General features: G+C 48.0%; 1 protein-coding gene across 1 annotated transcript; it reads left to right on the forward strand.

Moving 5' to 3' along the window:
• Positions 1-9,645: 9,645 nt before the first annotated feature.
• LOC130535808 (olfactory receptor 4A15-like) lies at positions 9,646-10,692 on the forward strand. The gene has a single exon (XM_057051105.1). It carries the CDS (start codon positions 9,646-9,648, stop codon positions 10,570-10,572), a length of 927 nt encoding a protein of 308 aa, XP_056907085.1. The 3' UTR covers positions 10,573-10,692.
• The last annotated feature ends 4,181 nt before the right edge of the window (positions 10,693-14,873 follow it).

Here is a 14,873-nt window from a genome sequence, read left to right on the forward strand (position 1 = left end):
TGTGATCTTTTCGTTTCATTTCGTTTTCTCCCGCATATCCGGATCCGGGTCACGGGGGCAGCATCTTCAGGAGGGATGCCCAGACAGCCCTCTCCCCGGCCACTCCCGGCCGCTTGTATCCGCGATCTCGTTCTTTTGTTAATCACCCAACGTTGATGGCCATAGGTGAGGATTGGGGCGTAGATCGACCGGTAAATTGAGAGCTTCGCCTTCCGGCTCTGCTCCTTCTTCACCATAACCCTAACCCTAACCCTGGACCGCAGATCGGTTAAGCGACCGCATCACTGCTGACGCCGCTCTGATCTGCCTGTCGATCTCACGTTCCATCCTCACGGAGCACCCCCCACAGGATGCTCCCGGGGACCCAGTCATAAGCCTTTTTCAAGTCCACAAAACACATGTGGACTGGTTGGGCAAACTCCCAACTCCCCTCAAGCACCCCAGCAAGGGTAAAAAGCTGATCCGTGGTTCCACGACTGGGGCGAAACCCGTGTAGTGTCTGAAGAATGTGTATTTCTCCCTAGCAAATCCTGACTTTTGACCTCTGAGGATCTTAGCTTTAGAGACCTTATCTTCTTCTTCAGCCATCCTGGCACCATCTCAACATGTTCTATCTATGTCCTGTCATCTATGTTTTTCTGTGCTTGTGATTTAATGTCTTGTTATTCCCCAAGTGGAATTGCTGTGAAGGAGTACAGGGGTCCACAGGTTCTTGGGTTCTCGTCTAACAGACTGGACTCTATACCATTTGGTTGGCTATATTGTGTCACGAGCTCACAAGAAAGGAATGTGTTTACTTGACCATATTGTGACGACCCTGGCTGTGTTTTCTCTGCCTGCCTCTCTGTTGTCTCCGCGATCCAGCTCACCTGGACTGATTAGCTGTGAGGGCTATAAATGCTCCACAGTCTTGGCAGTCAGTCTCTTGCTTGGCTCCCTCCTGGTCTGCTTGGGTGTTTTGGTTTGGTTTGTTTTTTTGCATGCACCACCTTCATACACTACCTGTTCCCTCATGCCAGCACTTGCATTCATTACTGACCTTACAGTCTTTTCACGACTTGTTGTTCCTTTTGGTTGAAGAGAATTCCTATCAATAAATTCCCTTTTTTCTAAAATCTGTCACGTGTGTTCTCCCTAATTTGTCTGAGCCCTGAGCTGGTTCATGACAATATATAAGGGTCTACCGAACAAAGCACTTCGGAGATCTGGACCACAAAACCTCCCTCGGACAATCTGCAGTGTTCGATTGATACCTGACTGTTCTCTCCAATAAACATCTCTTATAACCAAGTCAGTGTCTACGAAGATTCCTTTTTCATCAGCACATCTCAACTATCACCAGGAGAAATTTACCTCACCCACATTGTTCCTCCTCGATCAGAGGTTCGACTATCAGTCTAATCCTCTTTTCCAGCACCCTGGCATAGACTTTCCCAGGGAGGCTGAGGAGTGTGATCCCCCTGTAGTTGGAACACACCCTCTGGTCTCCACTGTTGAAAATAGGGACCACCACCCCGGTCTGCCAGTCCACGGGCATTGCACCCGATGTCCACACAATGTTGCAGAGGTGTGTCAACCAGGACAGCCCTACAACATTTAGAGCCTTAAGATACCCCAGGCGAATCTCATCCACTCCCGGAGCACCGCCATCAGGCAACTGTTTCACTACCTCGGCAACTTCTGCTCTGGAGATTGGATGGTCCACCTCCTGGTCTTCTGACTCGGTTCCTCCTTGAGGATACGTATTGATAGGATTGAGGAGCTCCTGGAAGTATTCGTTCTATCACCGGATAAGTGCCCCAGGAGACGTCAGCAGCTCCCCACGCACACCTAACACGGTGTGGGCGAGTTGCCGCCTGCCGCCCCTAAGGCGCCGGACAGTTTGCCAGAATCTTCTCAGAGATGACCGATAGTCTTCCTCCATAGCCTCACTGAACTCCTCCCATGCCTGAGTTTTTGCTTTCGCAACTGTCGCAGCCGCAGCCTGCTTAGCCAACCTGTACCGGTCAGCTGCTTCCGGAGACCCACAGACCAGTCATGACCTGTAGGCCTCTTTCTTCAGCCTGATGGCTTCACTCACCTCTGGCGTCCACCATCTGGTACAGGGATTACCGCCATGACCAGCACCAGTGGCCTTGCAGCCACAGCTCGTGACAGCCGCCTTGACAATGGCGGAGCGGAACATGGCCCATTCAAACTCAATGGGCCTCATTCACGAACCGTTCTTACGAACAAATTTGTTCTTAAGTCCCACTTACGAATATTTTACGAAGATTGTGGCATTCATGATTTTCTTCTTATCCTGGATTTATGCGTAGGTAAGAACAAATCCTACGAACACTCAGGAGTACTCTTACGCACATTTCAGTGCCGACATGTTAGCATGGTTGTGTTTCCTTCTCTTGTGCAGTTCAATAAAATTCAATATTACAATGATAATTCTGTCATATTTATTTATTTATTTCCTATTTTTGGTGATTTACAGAGAATTTTTAAATTACGTAAATGTGCCAATGACTTAACATTAATCAACCAAATTGGAAACCATGCCATCTAGTAACCCCACCCCCCCCCACCCTATTTATATGTGGCACTTCTCCATCCAAGGCCCGCAAAACAATGGCATATTTATTGCTGCTGCAAGATATTGCTGATCGGACCCTAAGGAGAGAACGGATGTTTCGTGATCATATAGATCTTTTTTCAGAGAGTGATGAATTCCTTTAACCAGTTGGAGCCAGCACTTCGGAGCCACACACTTCGGTCCAACCCTGTCCCCCCGCATGTGCAGGTACTGTCGGTCCTCGGCTTTTTGGCTACAGGGACATTTCAACGAGAGCTGGGAGACAGGGTGGGCATATCACAGCCATCAATTAGCCGTGCTCTCCCTCGTGTCTTGGATTAAATAAATCAACTGGCCACACAATATATAAAGTTTCCGTATACACCAAAATATCATGTCACAGTCAAAAGAGGATTCCACAACTCCGTGAGGATGTGGGTCCTGACGCAATGATGGGGCCAGACTCATCAGTTCCTGACATCACATTAACATTATGAGTTGATGTTAGTTTACATCCAGGTTTATTTATACCGCACAATTATGAAAATAATGGCTGAGTTAAGTGCTTCACAGTCCACAAAGAGAATCTGAGTAGAACCAACTAAAGTAACATGATACTGACACATCCAAAATACTAATCTGATAAATGATGTAAAGTGTGATCGTGTCATTAGTGAGCTATTCTGATTACTCCCATGTGCCCAACTCCTTGTGGTGGGCGGAGTCTCAGGGTGGAGACTCGACCACACTCAGTGTGGGAAAATAATGGCCTGATGGCCACAGTGGGTCAGCCTCAGAGGATCTCCTGGATAGTGATCCAAACATCAACACTGCTAATGAGCGGCTGTGAACTGTCCTGCTGGACTGAAGTAGTCCCTCTGCACTATCGCCAGTAAAAAAAAGATACAAGAACATCAACACTATTGGATAATGTTTAAAACAAATATTAGAAAATACTACAAATATGAAAAATTTACAAATGAATCACATTAACCAAAATATCTTAAGCATGTTTTATCATTATCACCATTGTAACAAACACCAGAGGGTTTATTGAAACATATGGGGGTGCTCATTGAAACCTTTAACTTATTGTACTGATTCATTGACTGGAGTGAAATCTAATAATTTGAGTCTGGGGTGTTTCTGGTGAGTCCGCTTACTGGGATGCCCTCTTGACAGCACCTTTCCAACAGACTCATAGGAGCTTAATTGGTAGCTAAAGTTTATTGAAAGGCTCAGGACTCTCAAAACCTGATTCATTATCAAGATTTGAATCATTAACGCAGGGAAATCTGAACGCACCGTGCTCAAGTCTGGCCCATTTGGGTCCACTGTTCCTCTCCAGAAGAAGAAATAAGTGCAACAGTATTTAGACTGCTCCTCCGTGAACCATCACCTTATCATGGTGGAGTAGTTTGCATATCCTAATGAGCCTGGAAGCTATGCTGCCCAGGGCAGTTTGCTCCTGTTAGGGTCTCCCAAGGCAGATTGGTCCTAGGTGAAGGGTCAGACAAAGAATGGTTCATAAAACCCAACATGGTACATCCAAAAGGGAAGCCACGTACCCGGCCCGGAGGGTTACTGGGCCCCATCCTGGAGCCAGGCCTGGGGCTGGAGCTCGATGGCAAGCTGATCTGCGGCCATATGTTTTGGACATTCGGAGCAGAGCTGTCAACTGATCACTACCTGGTGGTGAGTTGGATCAGGTGGTGGGAGGAGGAACCGCACGGACCTGGCAGGCCCAAACGCTTAGTGAGGGTCTGTCAGGAAAAGCTTGGTGTAGGAACCCGTCAGGCTGGTCTTCAACTCTCACCTCCGACAGAGCTTCGATCGCGTTCTGAGGGCAGTAGGGGACATTGAGTCTGAATGGGCCATGTTCCCGCTCCGCCATTGTCAAGGTGGCTGTCACGAGCTGTGGCTGCAAGGCCGCTGGTGCTGGTCATGGTGGTAATACCCGTACCCAAGAAGATTCTGTCAAAATGTCCGCGCCTTAGGGGCGGCAACTCGGCCACACCGTGTTAGGTGTGCGTGGGGAGCTGCTGTCGTCTCCTGGGGCAATTATCCAGCGGTGGAAGGAATACTTCCAGGAGCTCCTCAATCCTACCAACACTTATTCTCAAGGAGGAACAGAGTTGGAAGACCAGGATGTGGACCGCCCAATTTCCGGAGCGGAAGTTGCCAAGATAGTGAAACAGCTGCCTGGCGGCGGAGCTCCAGGAGCGGATGAGATCTCCCTGGGGTATCTTAAGGCTCAGGGTGGTGGTCCCTATTTTCAACAGTGGGGACCAGAGGGTGTGTTCGAACTACAGTGAGTTTACACTCCTCAGCTTCCCTGGGAAATTCTATGCCAGGGTGCTGGAAAAGAGGATTAGACTGATAGTCGAACCTCTGATCGAGGAGGAACAATGCGGGTTTCGCCCTGGTGGTGGAACCACAGATCAGCTCTTTACCCTTGCTGGGGTGCTTGAGGGGAGTTGGGAGTTTGCCCAACCAGTCCACATGTGCTTTGTGGACTTGGAAAAGGCTTATGACTATTTTGTCTTACTGAGACCTGGCTTCAGGAGGAGGAGTATGTGAGCTTAAATGAATCTACTCCTCCTACCCATCTTCATTATCATATTCCACGTGTTACTGGTCGAGGAGGGGAAGTGGCAGCAATCTATCACTCCAAGTTATTAATTAATCCTAGACCAAAACATGGCTCCAGTTCATTTGAAAGCCTGACTCTTGGCATCACCCATCTGAACTGGAAGATAGAAAAGCCACTTCTGTTTGTAGTTGTATATCGGCCCCCTGCTGGGCCACATTCAGAGTTCCTGTCTGAGTTCTCTGATTTCTTATCTGACTTGGTCCTTAGAACGGACAAAGTCATTATCATTGGAGACTTTAATATCCATATAGAGGTTATAAATGACAGCTTTAGAAATGGCTTCATTTCATTTCTTGAGTCAGTTGGTTTCCTCCAGCAGATAAACCAACCAACTCATAGCTTCAACCACACCCTAGATCTAGTTCTGACTTATGGTGTTGAGGTAGAACATGTGTCAGTGTTCCCTCAGAACCCCCTCCTGTCAGACCATTCTTTGATCACTTTGATTCTTCTATGCTCAGAGCTCAGTCTGACTATAGCAGATGTTTTTCAGATAATGCTGTAGCTAAATTTAAGGAAGTGATCCCTGTGCTGATCCCAGGACCACCGTGTGTTTCCCCAGGGATCAATCATTATAATCTTAGCCCTGCTGAGGTTGACTCTATTGCTGAAGGTGCAGCAACCTCACTGAGAATCACGCTTGATTCTGTCGCCCCCCTGAAAAAGAAAATAGTAAATCAGATGAGGTGTGCCCCCTGGTATAATTCACATATCAGGACCCTCAAGCAGAAAGTGCGAAGACTGGAAAGGAAGTAGCATTGTTGTAAAATAGACAGCTATCATGTAGCTTGGAAAGACTGTCTATTAGTTTACAAAAAGGCCCTTCACAATGCTAGAACAGCTTATTTTTCTTCTTTAATTGAGGAAAATAAGAGCAACCCCAGGTTTCTTTTCAGCACTGTGGCCAAATTAACTAAGAGTCACAGTGTTTTAGATCCACGTATCCCTTCTTCCCTTAGTGATGAAGACTTCATGAGCTTCTTCACTGATAAAGTTCTAGCTATCAGAGAGAAAGCTAACCAGGCCATCCCAACAACTGGACCATCACCAGATGTGCCGACTGTGGGAACATACAGGGTCTCCAACGAGCCCTTAAGCTCCTTCAGCCCTATATATTTTTCTGAGGCGTCATTGCTAATTCAGAAATCCAAGACCACCACGTGTCTTTTAGATCCCATCCCAACACACCTGTTGAAGGATGTTTTACCATTGATAGGCAGTTCTATCCTGGACCAGATCAATGGTTCTTTAGTGTCAGGTTATGTACCCCGGTCCTACAAGGTGGCAGTGATTAAGCCGTTGCTTAAAAAACCATCACTGGATCCTGACGTATTAGCAAATTATAGGCCAATATCCAACCTTCCTTTTATCTCTAAAGTTCTAGAGAAGGTGGTGGTGACTCAGTTACTGGAGCACCTGCAGAGGAACAGCCTGTTTGAGATGTTTCAGTCAGGCTTTAGAGCTCACCACAGACAGAAACAGCACTTCTGTTACTAATGATCTTCTTATAGCTTCAGATCATGGACTGGTCTCTATGCTGGTTCTGCTGGACCTCAGTGCTGCTTTTGATCCAGTTGATCACAGCATCCTGTTACAGAGACTGGAACATGCGAATGGGATTAAAGGGACAGCACTAGACTGGTTTAGATCATACTTATCTGATAGATACCAGTTGCCCATGTCCATGGTGTTCCCTCCTCATACAGTAGGGTTAGCCATGGAGTTCCTCAAGGTTCTGTACTTGGACCAATCCTCTTCACTTTGTACATGCTTCCCTTAGGGAACATTATTCGGCAGCATGGGATAAATGTTCATTGTTATGCTGATGACACTCAGCTTTATTTATCCATGAAACCAGAGGAGACAGAGGAGTTAGTGAAGCTCCAGACCTGTCTTAAAGACATAAAGTCCTGGATGTCTTCAAATTTCCTCCTCCTTAACCCAGGAAAAACTGAGGTCATGGTGTTTGGTCCTGAACCTCTCTGGGATAGATTAGATCACATGATCACTCTAGATGGTATCTCATTAACATCTAGTCTCTCTGTGAGGAATCTAGGAGTAACTTTTGATCAAAATCTCTCCTTCAACTCACACATTAAATTAGTCTCTAGAAGTGCCTTTTTTCACTTGAGGAACATCACAAAGATCAGGAAGCTGCTGACGCGGCATGATGCTGAAAAGTTAGACCATGCATTTGTTACTTCCAGGCTGGTAATTCTTTATTATCAGGGTGTCCAAACAACTCTTTAAGAAGCCTCCAGCTGATCCAAAATGCTGCAGCCAGAGTTCTGACAGTATTGACAAAAGAGATCACATAACTCCTGTACTGGCGTCGCTTCATTGGCTGCCCGTTAAATTTAGAATAATTTTTAAAACCCTTCTTTTGACCTACAAGGTCCTCAGAGGCCTAGCTCCATCCTACCTGGAGGATGGATAGACCGCTCCGCTTCTTAGAATGCTGGTCTACTTGTGGTTCCCAGAGTTTCTAGAAGTAGAATGGGGGGCCGAGCATTTAGCTACCAAGCCCCCCTGCTATGGAACCAGCTCCCTGTCCAGGTACGGGAGGCTGACTCCATCGCCACTTTTAAGATCAGACTCAAAACCTACCTCTTTGAAAAAGCTTAGTAGTTCCAGTTACTATCATAGACAGACAAATTATCATACTTAGGGGGTCGTCTAATCGTTAGGTCACATCTTAGTTATGCTGTTATAGGCCGAGGCTGCCGGGGTCCAGAAACATGATCACCTGACAGGCCTCTGTCACCCCACTGGGTCATGGTTTCCTCTCCTCCCCTCCCCTCCCCTCTCCTCATCAAGCAGACTAGTTATGCTGATTCTTGTGTAGTTTTTCTGCTTCCCCCCCCTCTATTTATTTACAGGTATCGCCGCCCTCGGAGCTGCATAATGACCTCCGGCCCCACTGAAGTGATTGTATATCATATTTTTTGTGTGTGTTTCTGTGCTCGGTGCCTCTCCTCTCCTCTCCCTCTCCTCTCCTACCTATTCTATCCTCTACCTGTCCTCCCCCTTCTCCTCTCTCTTTACCCAGCCGGCCATCAGCAGGAGGGTCCCCCTACATGAGCCTGGTCCTGCTCAAGGTTTCTTCCTGTTAAAGGGGAGTTTTTCCTTGCCACTGTTGCTTGTCTGGGGTCAGGCCCTGGGATTCTGGAAAGCGCCTTGAAACAATTTTGATTGTATAAGACACTATATATATATATATATATATATATATGGAGGTGTTCCAGGCACGTCCCACCGGGAGGATGCCTCGTGGCCGGCCCAGGACCAGGTAGAGGCATTAGTCTCTCGCCTGGCTTGGGGTCCCCCCGGAGGAGCTGATGGAAGTGGCCGGGGAGAGGGCTGTCTGGGCATCTTTCATGAAGCTGCTGACCTTACGACCCGGATTCGGATAATCAGGAGAAAACGAAACGAAAACAAACTGGAGCAAAATTAGTTTGTTGCTGACAGTGGATCAGGAACTTCAGCTTTATTTTGAAGGTCTTCTAAATGTTTATTAATCATTTTACATGGAGGAGTTCCATATGTGAGGAAAATAAGCTAGGAGTATCTGTGTGGAGGAGGTTGCCCATTAGGACAGTTGCGGAGTCATCTCTCATCGTGAGATCAAAAGGAATAGATGGTACGCTATTGTTAAGGATCCAAGCTGACCTCCCTCTAGGGATTCAAGCCTCTGCCTTAACCAATGAGGAGAGGATAAGTGAATGGCTGACAGCACTGCTAATTAATCATGATGCTAACATGCCGGCAGTATACATGGAATACCATAACAAGGCATGACAGACAGGAGCATCTGTACTGAGTTTAGACTGGAAGTCCAAAGTCCAAAAAGGAAATGCCTCTGAGACTATCAGAGACAGACAGAGAGACAGAGACACACCGATGATGGTGAACCAGCTGGAAAATGTGGTGGTGGTGGACAAATGAGGAAAAGAAAATGTAGCAATCCCTCATGACAACAACATCAGGAAGGGGGTCCACGAGAAACTAGAGAAATATCGGGGGCTGAGAGATCAGCTGGAGAGGTGATCCTTGTGGTCACTGGAGCACTTGGGGCTGTGACCCCAAAGCTGGGGTGATTGGCTTGAACAGGCCCCAGAAACAACATCTGAGATGACTGACAAGTGCAGCGCTAGCAAGCGCTAAGATACTGCTCAGGATTCTCAGGAACTCTTTCTGGTAGAAAGAGGTCAAGTTGAGTTCAGGTCTCAAGTCTGATGGACACAGTGAGAAGAAGCTGTAAACAGCTTAATGAGATCCACAGAGAATGACACAGGCTGATAAAAACAGCCTGCACAGTCAAACCACTCATTTGTTTTATTAATTTGAATAACCAGTGAATGACTGAGACGAAAGCGTCTACCATCATTAATGCTGTCTTCAAGGTCCAGGTTTCTGCTTTCTTCTCAACATGGACAATAGAGCAAATGTCACATATATCACTATTGAGGGTTATGTGGAACTGCAGAAATACAGATATCTGTACTTTGTGATTATGTTAACAGCATATATTCTGATCATCTGCAGCAATTCTACTATTGTGTTTCTGATCTGTTTTCACCGGAACCTCCATGAACCCATGTACGTTCTGATTGCAGCCTTGTTGATCAACTCTGTTCTTTACAGCACTGCCATCTACCCAAAACTACTGATCGACTTCTTATCAGAGGAACAAACCATCACATATTCAGTCTGTCTCTTCCAGGCGTTCATGTTTTACTCATTGGCTGGATCAGAGATTTTACTGTTGGCCGTTATGGCCTACGACAGGAACGTGGCCATATGCAAACCTCTGCAATATTCAGCCATCATGAGGAGAAGAACAGTCACTATTTTTCTGCTCTTAGCTTGGATTGCTCCGACCGCTCAGGTTGCTGTTCCGATTATAAGGAATGCAAACAGAAAACTGTGTAACTTCATCTTTAAAGGTATCATTTGTAACAGCACAGTGTATAACCTTCACTGTCAGCGGTCAGAAACCTTCAACATCTATGGTTTGATGGTCCTTGTAAACCTTGTGATTGTGCCTGTGATGTTCATCCTGTTCTCCTACGCCAGGATCCTCCTCATCTCCTACCAGAGCAGTAAAGAGGTGAGGAAGAAAGCTGCACAGACCTGTTTACCACATCTGATGATTCTCATCAACTTTTCCTGTTTAACTGTATATGATGTACTTCTGCTGCGACTGAATACTGTTGTTCCCAAAACTGTACATTTTCTGATAACCTTACAGATCATAATGTACCATCCCCTCTTTAACCCCATCGTATATGGACTTAAAATGAAAGAAATCTCTAAACAGCTAAAGAAGCTATTTGGGAAAAAAGGTTTGTTCTAACGTGTGTCTACACTTTACACCATAAATGAATTGTTATTATCTTCAATGTAGTTGTTTGATTGTAAAAAGCTACATCTTAATCACAGAATGATGGTGAAGTGCTCAATTCTTTAATTAACAGGCCTCGTCTTTAAATGGATTAGGGTTAGTGGATAAAATGTTGGCCAGAACACCACATCTTGGCCTGATGGTCCAGGGCAGGATACTATTGCACCCACCTCTTTCACAGATGCACACCCATTAAAGGAAACTCCATTTCAAATTGCGAGTGACGTGGTCACGTGACTGCACAGCAGTAAAGCACACCGCAGCCTTGTAATCACAGCGTCAAAATGTGCCTAAACACGCTGTAGTAAAACAGAGGTCAAGGGGGGTGGCCTCAGTCTTCAGCAGAAACAGCAGCCAGTATCACCAACCAGGTAAATGACATTTTTTCATTTTTTCTGAGACTCTGGGGAATGCAGTGGACCTGGACTCCGCTCCGCCAATACCTCCTCCCTCCTCCTACCAACAGCCATAGTACGTCAATCTTCCCTGTCGTTACCATGCCAATGGCTGAAGTGTCTGGTGGTGAGGCCAAGGTTCTTGTGTTCTGTTGTCTGTCTGCAGTTCCAGGGATGTTCTCACAAAGTGGGAGTGTGATCTTTTTGTTTCGTTTCATTTTCTCCCGCTTATCCGGATCCAGGTCGCGGGGGCAGCATCTTCTTCTGGGAAGAATTCCCAGACAGCCCTCTCCCCGGCCACTTCCATCAGTTCCTCCGGGGGGACCCCCAGCCACTCCCAAGCCAGACAAGAGATATAATCCCTCAACCTAGTCCTGGGCCGGCCACGAGGCCTCCTCCCGGTGGGACATTTCCGGAACACCTCTAAAGGGAGGCGTCCGGAAGGCATCCTCGCCAGATGCCCGAGTCACCCCAGCTGACGGCAGATCAGTTAAGCGCCCGCATCACTGCTGACACCGCTCTGATCCGCCTGTCGATCTCACGTTCCATCCTACCCTCACACAAGATCCCAAGATACTTGAACTCCTCCACCTGGGGCAGGACCTCCTCCCCAACCCGGAGAAGGCTCTCTACCTTTTTCCGAGCGAGGACCATGGATTCTGACTTGGAGGTGCTAATTCGCATCCCTGCCGCTTCACACTCGGTCGCGAACCGTCCCAGCATTTGTTGGAGGTCCCTGTTCAATGTCGCCAGAAGAACTACGTCATCCGCAAAAAGCAGCGACGAGATCTTCTGCCCACCGAACTCGACACCCTCCACTCCCCGGCTGCACCTAGAAATTCTGTCCATAAAAGTGGTGGAGTCCAACCCTCACTGGGAACGAGTCCGACTTACAACCGGCTATCCGGACCAAGCTCGTGCTCCTTTGGTACAGGGACTGGACGGCCCTTATCAAGGGACCATCCAGCAGCACCCCCCACAGGATTCTCCTGGGGACCCGGTCATAAGCCTTTTCCAGGTCCACAAAGCACATGTGAACTGGTTGGCCAAACTCCCAACTACCCTCAAGCACCACAGCAAGGGCAAAGATCTGATCCGTGGTTCCACGACCGGGGCGAAACCCGCATTGTTCCTCCTCGATCAGAGGTTCGACTATCAGTCTAATCCTCTTTTCCAGCACTCTGGCATAGACTTTTCCAGGGAGGCTGAGGAGTGTGATCCCCCTGTAGTTGGAACACACCCTCTGGTCCACACTGTTGAAAATTGGGACCACCACCCCGGTCTGCCAGTCCAAGGGCACTGCCCCGATGTCCACACAATATTGCAGAGGCATGTCAACCAGGACAGCCCTAGAACACCCAGAGCCTTAAGATAACCTGGGCGGATCTCATCCGCCCCTGGAGCTCTGGCACCAGGCAGCTGTTTCACTACTTCGGCAACTTCCACTCCGGAGATTGGATGGTCCACCTCCAATCCACCTCCTCGAGTTGCCGCCTGCCACCCCTAAGGCGCCGGACTGTTTGCCAGAATCTTGTTAGAGCCGACCGAAAGTCTTCCTCCATAGCCTCAACAAACTACTCCCATGCCTGGGTTTTTGCCTCCGCAACTGTCACGGCCGCAGCCTGCTTAGCCAACCTGTACTGGTCAGCTGCTTCCAGAGACCCACAGACCAGTCATGACCTGTAGGCCTCTTTCTTCAGCCTAATGGCTTCCCTCACCTCTGGCGTCCAACATCGGGTACAGGTATTACCGCCACGACCCGCACAGCGGCCTTGCAGCCACAGCTCGTGACAGCCACCCCGACAATGGCAGAGTGGAACATGGCCCATTCAGACTCAATGTCCCCTACTGCCCTCGGAACGCGATTGAAGCTCTGTTGGAGGTGGGAGTTGAAGACCAGCCTGATGGGTTCCTCCACCAAGCGTTCGCAACAGACCCTCACTAAGCGTTTGGGCCTGCCAGGTCCGCGCGGTGGCTTCCCCCCCCACCTGATCCAACTCACCACCAGGTAGTGATTATTTGACAGCTCTGCTCCTCTCTTCACCCGAGTGTGCAAAACATATGGCCGCAGATCAGCTGACACGACGATGAAGTCAATCACTGACCTACGGCCCAGGTCGTCATGGTGCCAGAGGATCCCAGTGCTTTGGAAGACCTCCTGCCTGGTCCCGGTGCCGAAGAAGACCCATCCTGTGGCACCGAGTGACTACAGGCCAATAGCACTGACCTCCCACATTATGAAGGTCATGGAGCGGCTGGTGCTGTCACACCTCAGACCTCTGGTGAGCCCCTTTCAGGACCTTCTGCAGTTTGCCTATCAGCCCAAGGTGGGGGTTGATGACGCAGTGATATACCTGCTACAGAGGGCTTACTCCTCCTTGGACAGACTAAACACCACAGTGCGGGTCATGTTCTTTGACTTCTGTTGAGAATTGTCTTTATCTTGTTATGTGTTTCACCATATGTTTCTGTCTTCTCTTAGAAGTTAGGCAGGGTAGACTCATTGGTAAATATAATAAAGAGCAGAGACATTCCATTTGCAGGATTGTTGTTTGTTCTATTGTTATCTCAGGAGCCAGTCAGGCAGAGGGTGTCAAACACTCATTGTAAATGCGACATCAGGGGGGTTGATGATCACATTTGCATGAAGAATGAGATCTGGCTACCTGGGAAAACAATGGAAAAGAAGAACCCTACCAACACCGCATGGGACTGGAGGAAGAGGACGAGGACATCCCAGCAGGGGATCTGGATTGGATTGCATGAACATTGTGAATTTACATGTCTGCTACTATAAAAGACTGGGCCAAGGGATAGTTAGGTTGTCAGACTTCGTGCCCTGACAATTAACTCTGTTGTTGCTAGGGTTATGAACTGGCCCGGGGCTCTGTAATATTTGTATCTGGAATTGGTTCTATTGTTAAATACATTTTGAAATTGGTACTTTACTTCTCGAAGTCTTCATTCAAAGAACACGCGGATCGGCAGCTACACTCGAAAGGTATCGCGATCCAACACTTCTCTTCTGCCTTCAACACCATCCAAGCAAGACTGCTGAGGACTAAGTTGGAGAAGATGCAGATGGATGCTCCCCTTGTTTCTTGGATCGAGGACTACCTGACAAGTCGACCACAGTTTGTGAGACTGCGGAGCTGTGTGTCCGACCCCCTGATGAGCAACACAGGAGCTCCCCAAGGAACTGTGCTGTCCCCATTTCTGTTCACCACCTACACAGCTGACTTCCAGTACCACTCTGAGACATGTCATCTCCAGTACCACTCTGAGACATGTCACCTCCAGAAGTACTCGGATGACACAGTCATAGTCGGGTGTGTGGAGAATGGACAGGAGGATGAATACAGGGACCTTGTGGAGAGTTGTGTTAGGTGGAGCAGGGAGAACCTTCTGCAGCTCAACGTGTTTTAAGGACGAAGGAGATGGTGGTGGATTTCAGTAAAAGCAAGTCCCCACCCTCCCCAGTCTGCATTAGTGGGAAAGATGTGGAAATAGTCCCATCTTACAGGTTCCTGGGTGATTAGCTGGACAATAAACTGGAGTGGTCCACAAACACCGATGCTGTCTACAAGAAGGCCATGAGCAGACTCTATTTCCTCAGGAGACTCAGGTCCTTCAGTGTTTGCAGCAGGATGCTCCACATGTTCTACCAGCCTGTCATGGCTAGCACCATCTTCTTTGCTGCAGTGTGCTGGGGTGCAGGCATTAAAGCAAAGGATGCCAACAGACTCAACAAACTCATTAAAAAGGCAGGGCCTGTTGTTGGATTTAAACTTGCAAACTTAGACGAGGTGGTGAGGGACAGGATTGTGTTGAAACTGCGGACAATCATGGACAGTCCCC

Source organism: Takifugu flavidus, chromosome 1 (assembly GCF_003711565.1).
Source record: "Takifugu flavidus isolate HTHZ2018 chromosome 1, ASM371156v2, whole genome shotgun sequence".
Taxonomy (NCBI): Eukaryota; Metazoa; Chordata; class Actinopteri; order Tetraodontiformes; family Tetraodontidae; genus Takifugu; species Takifugu flavidus.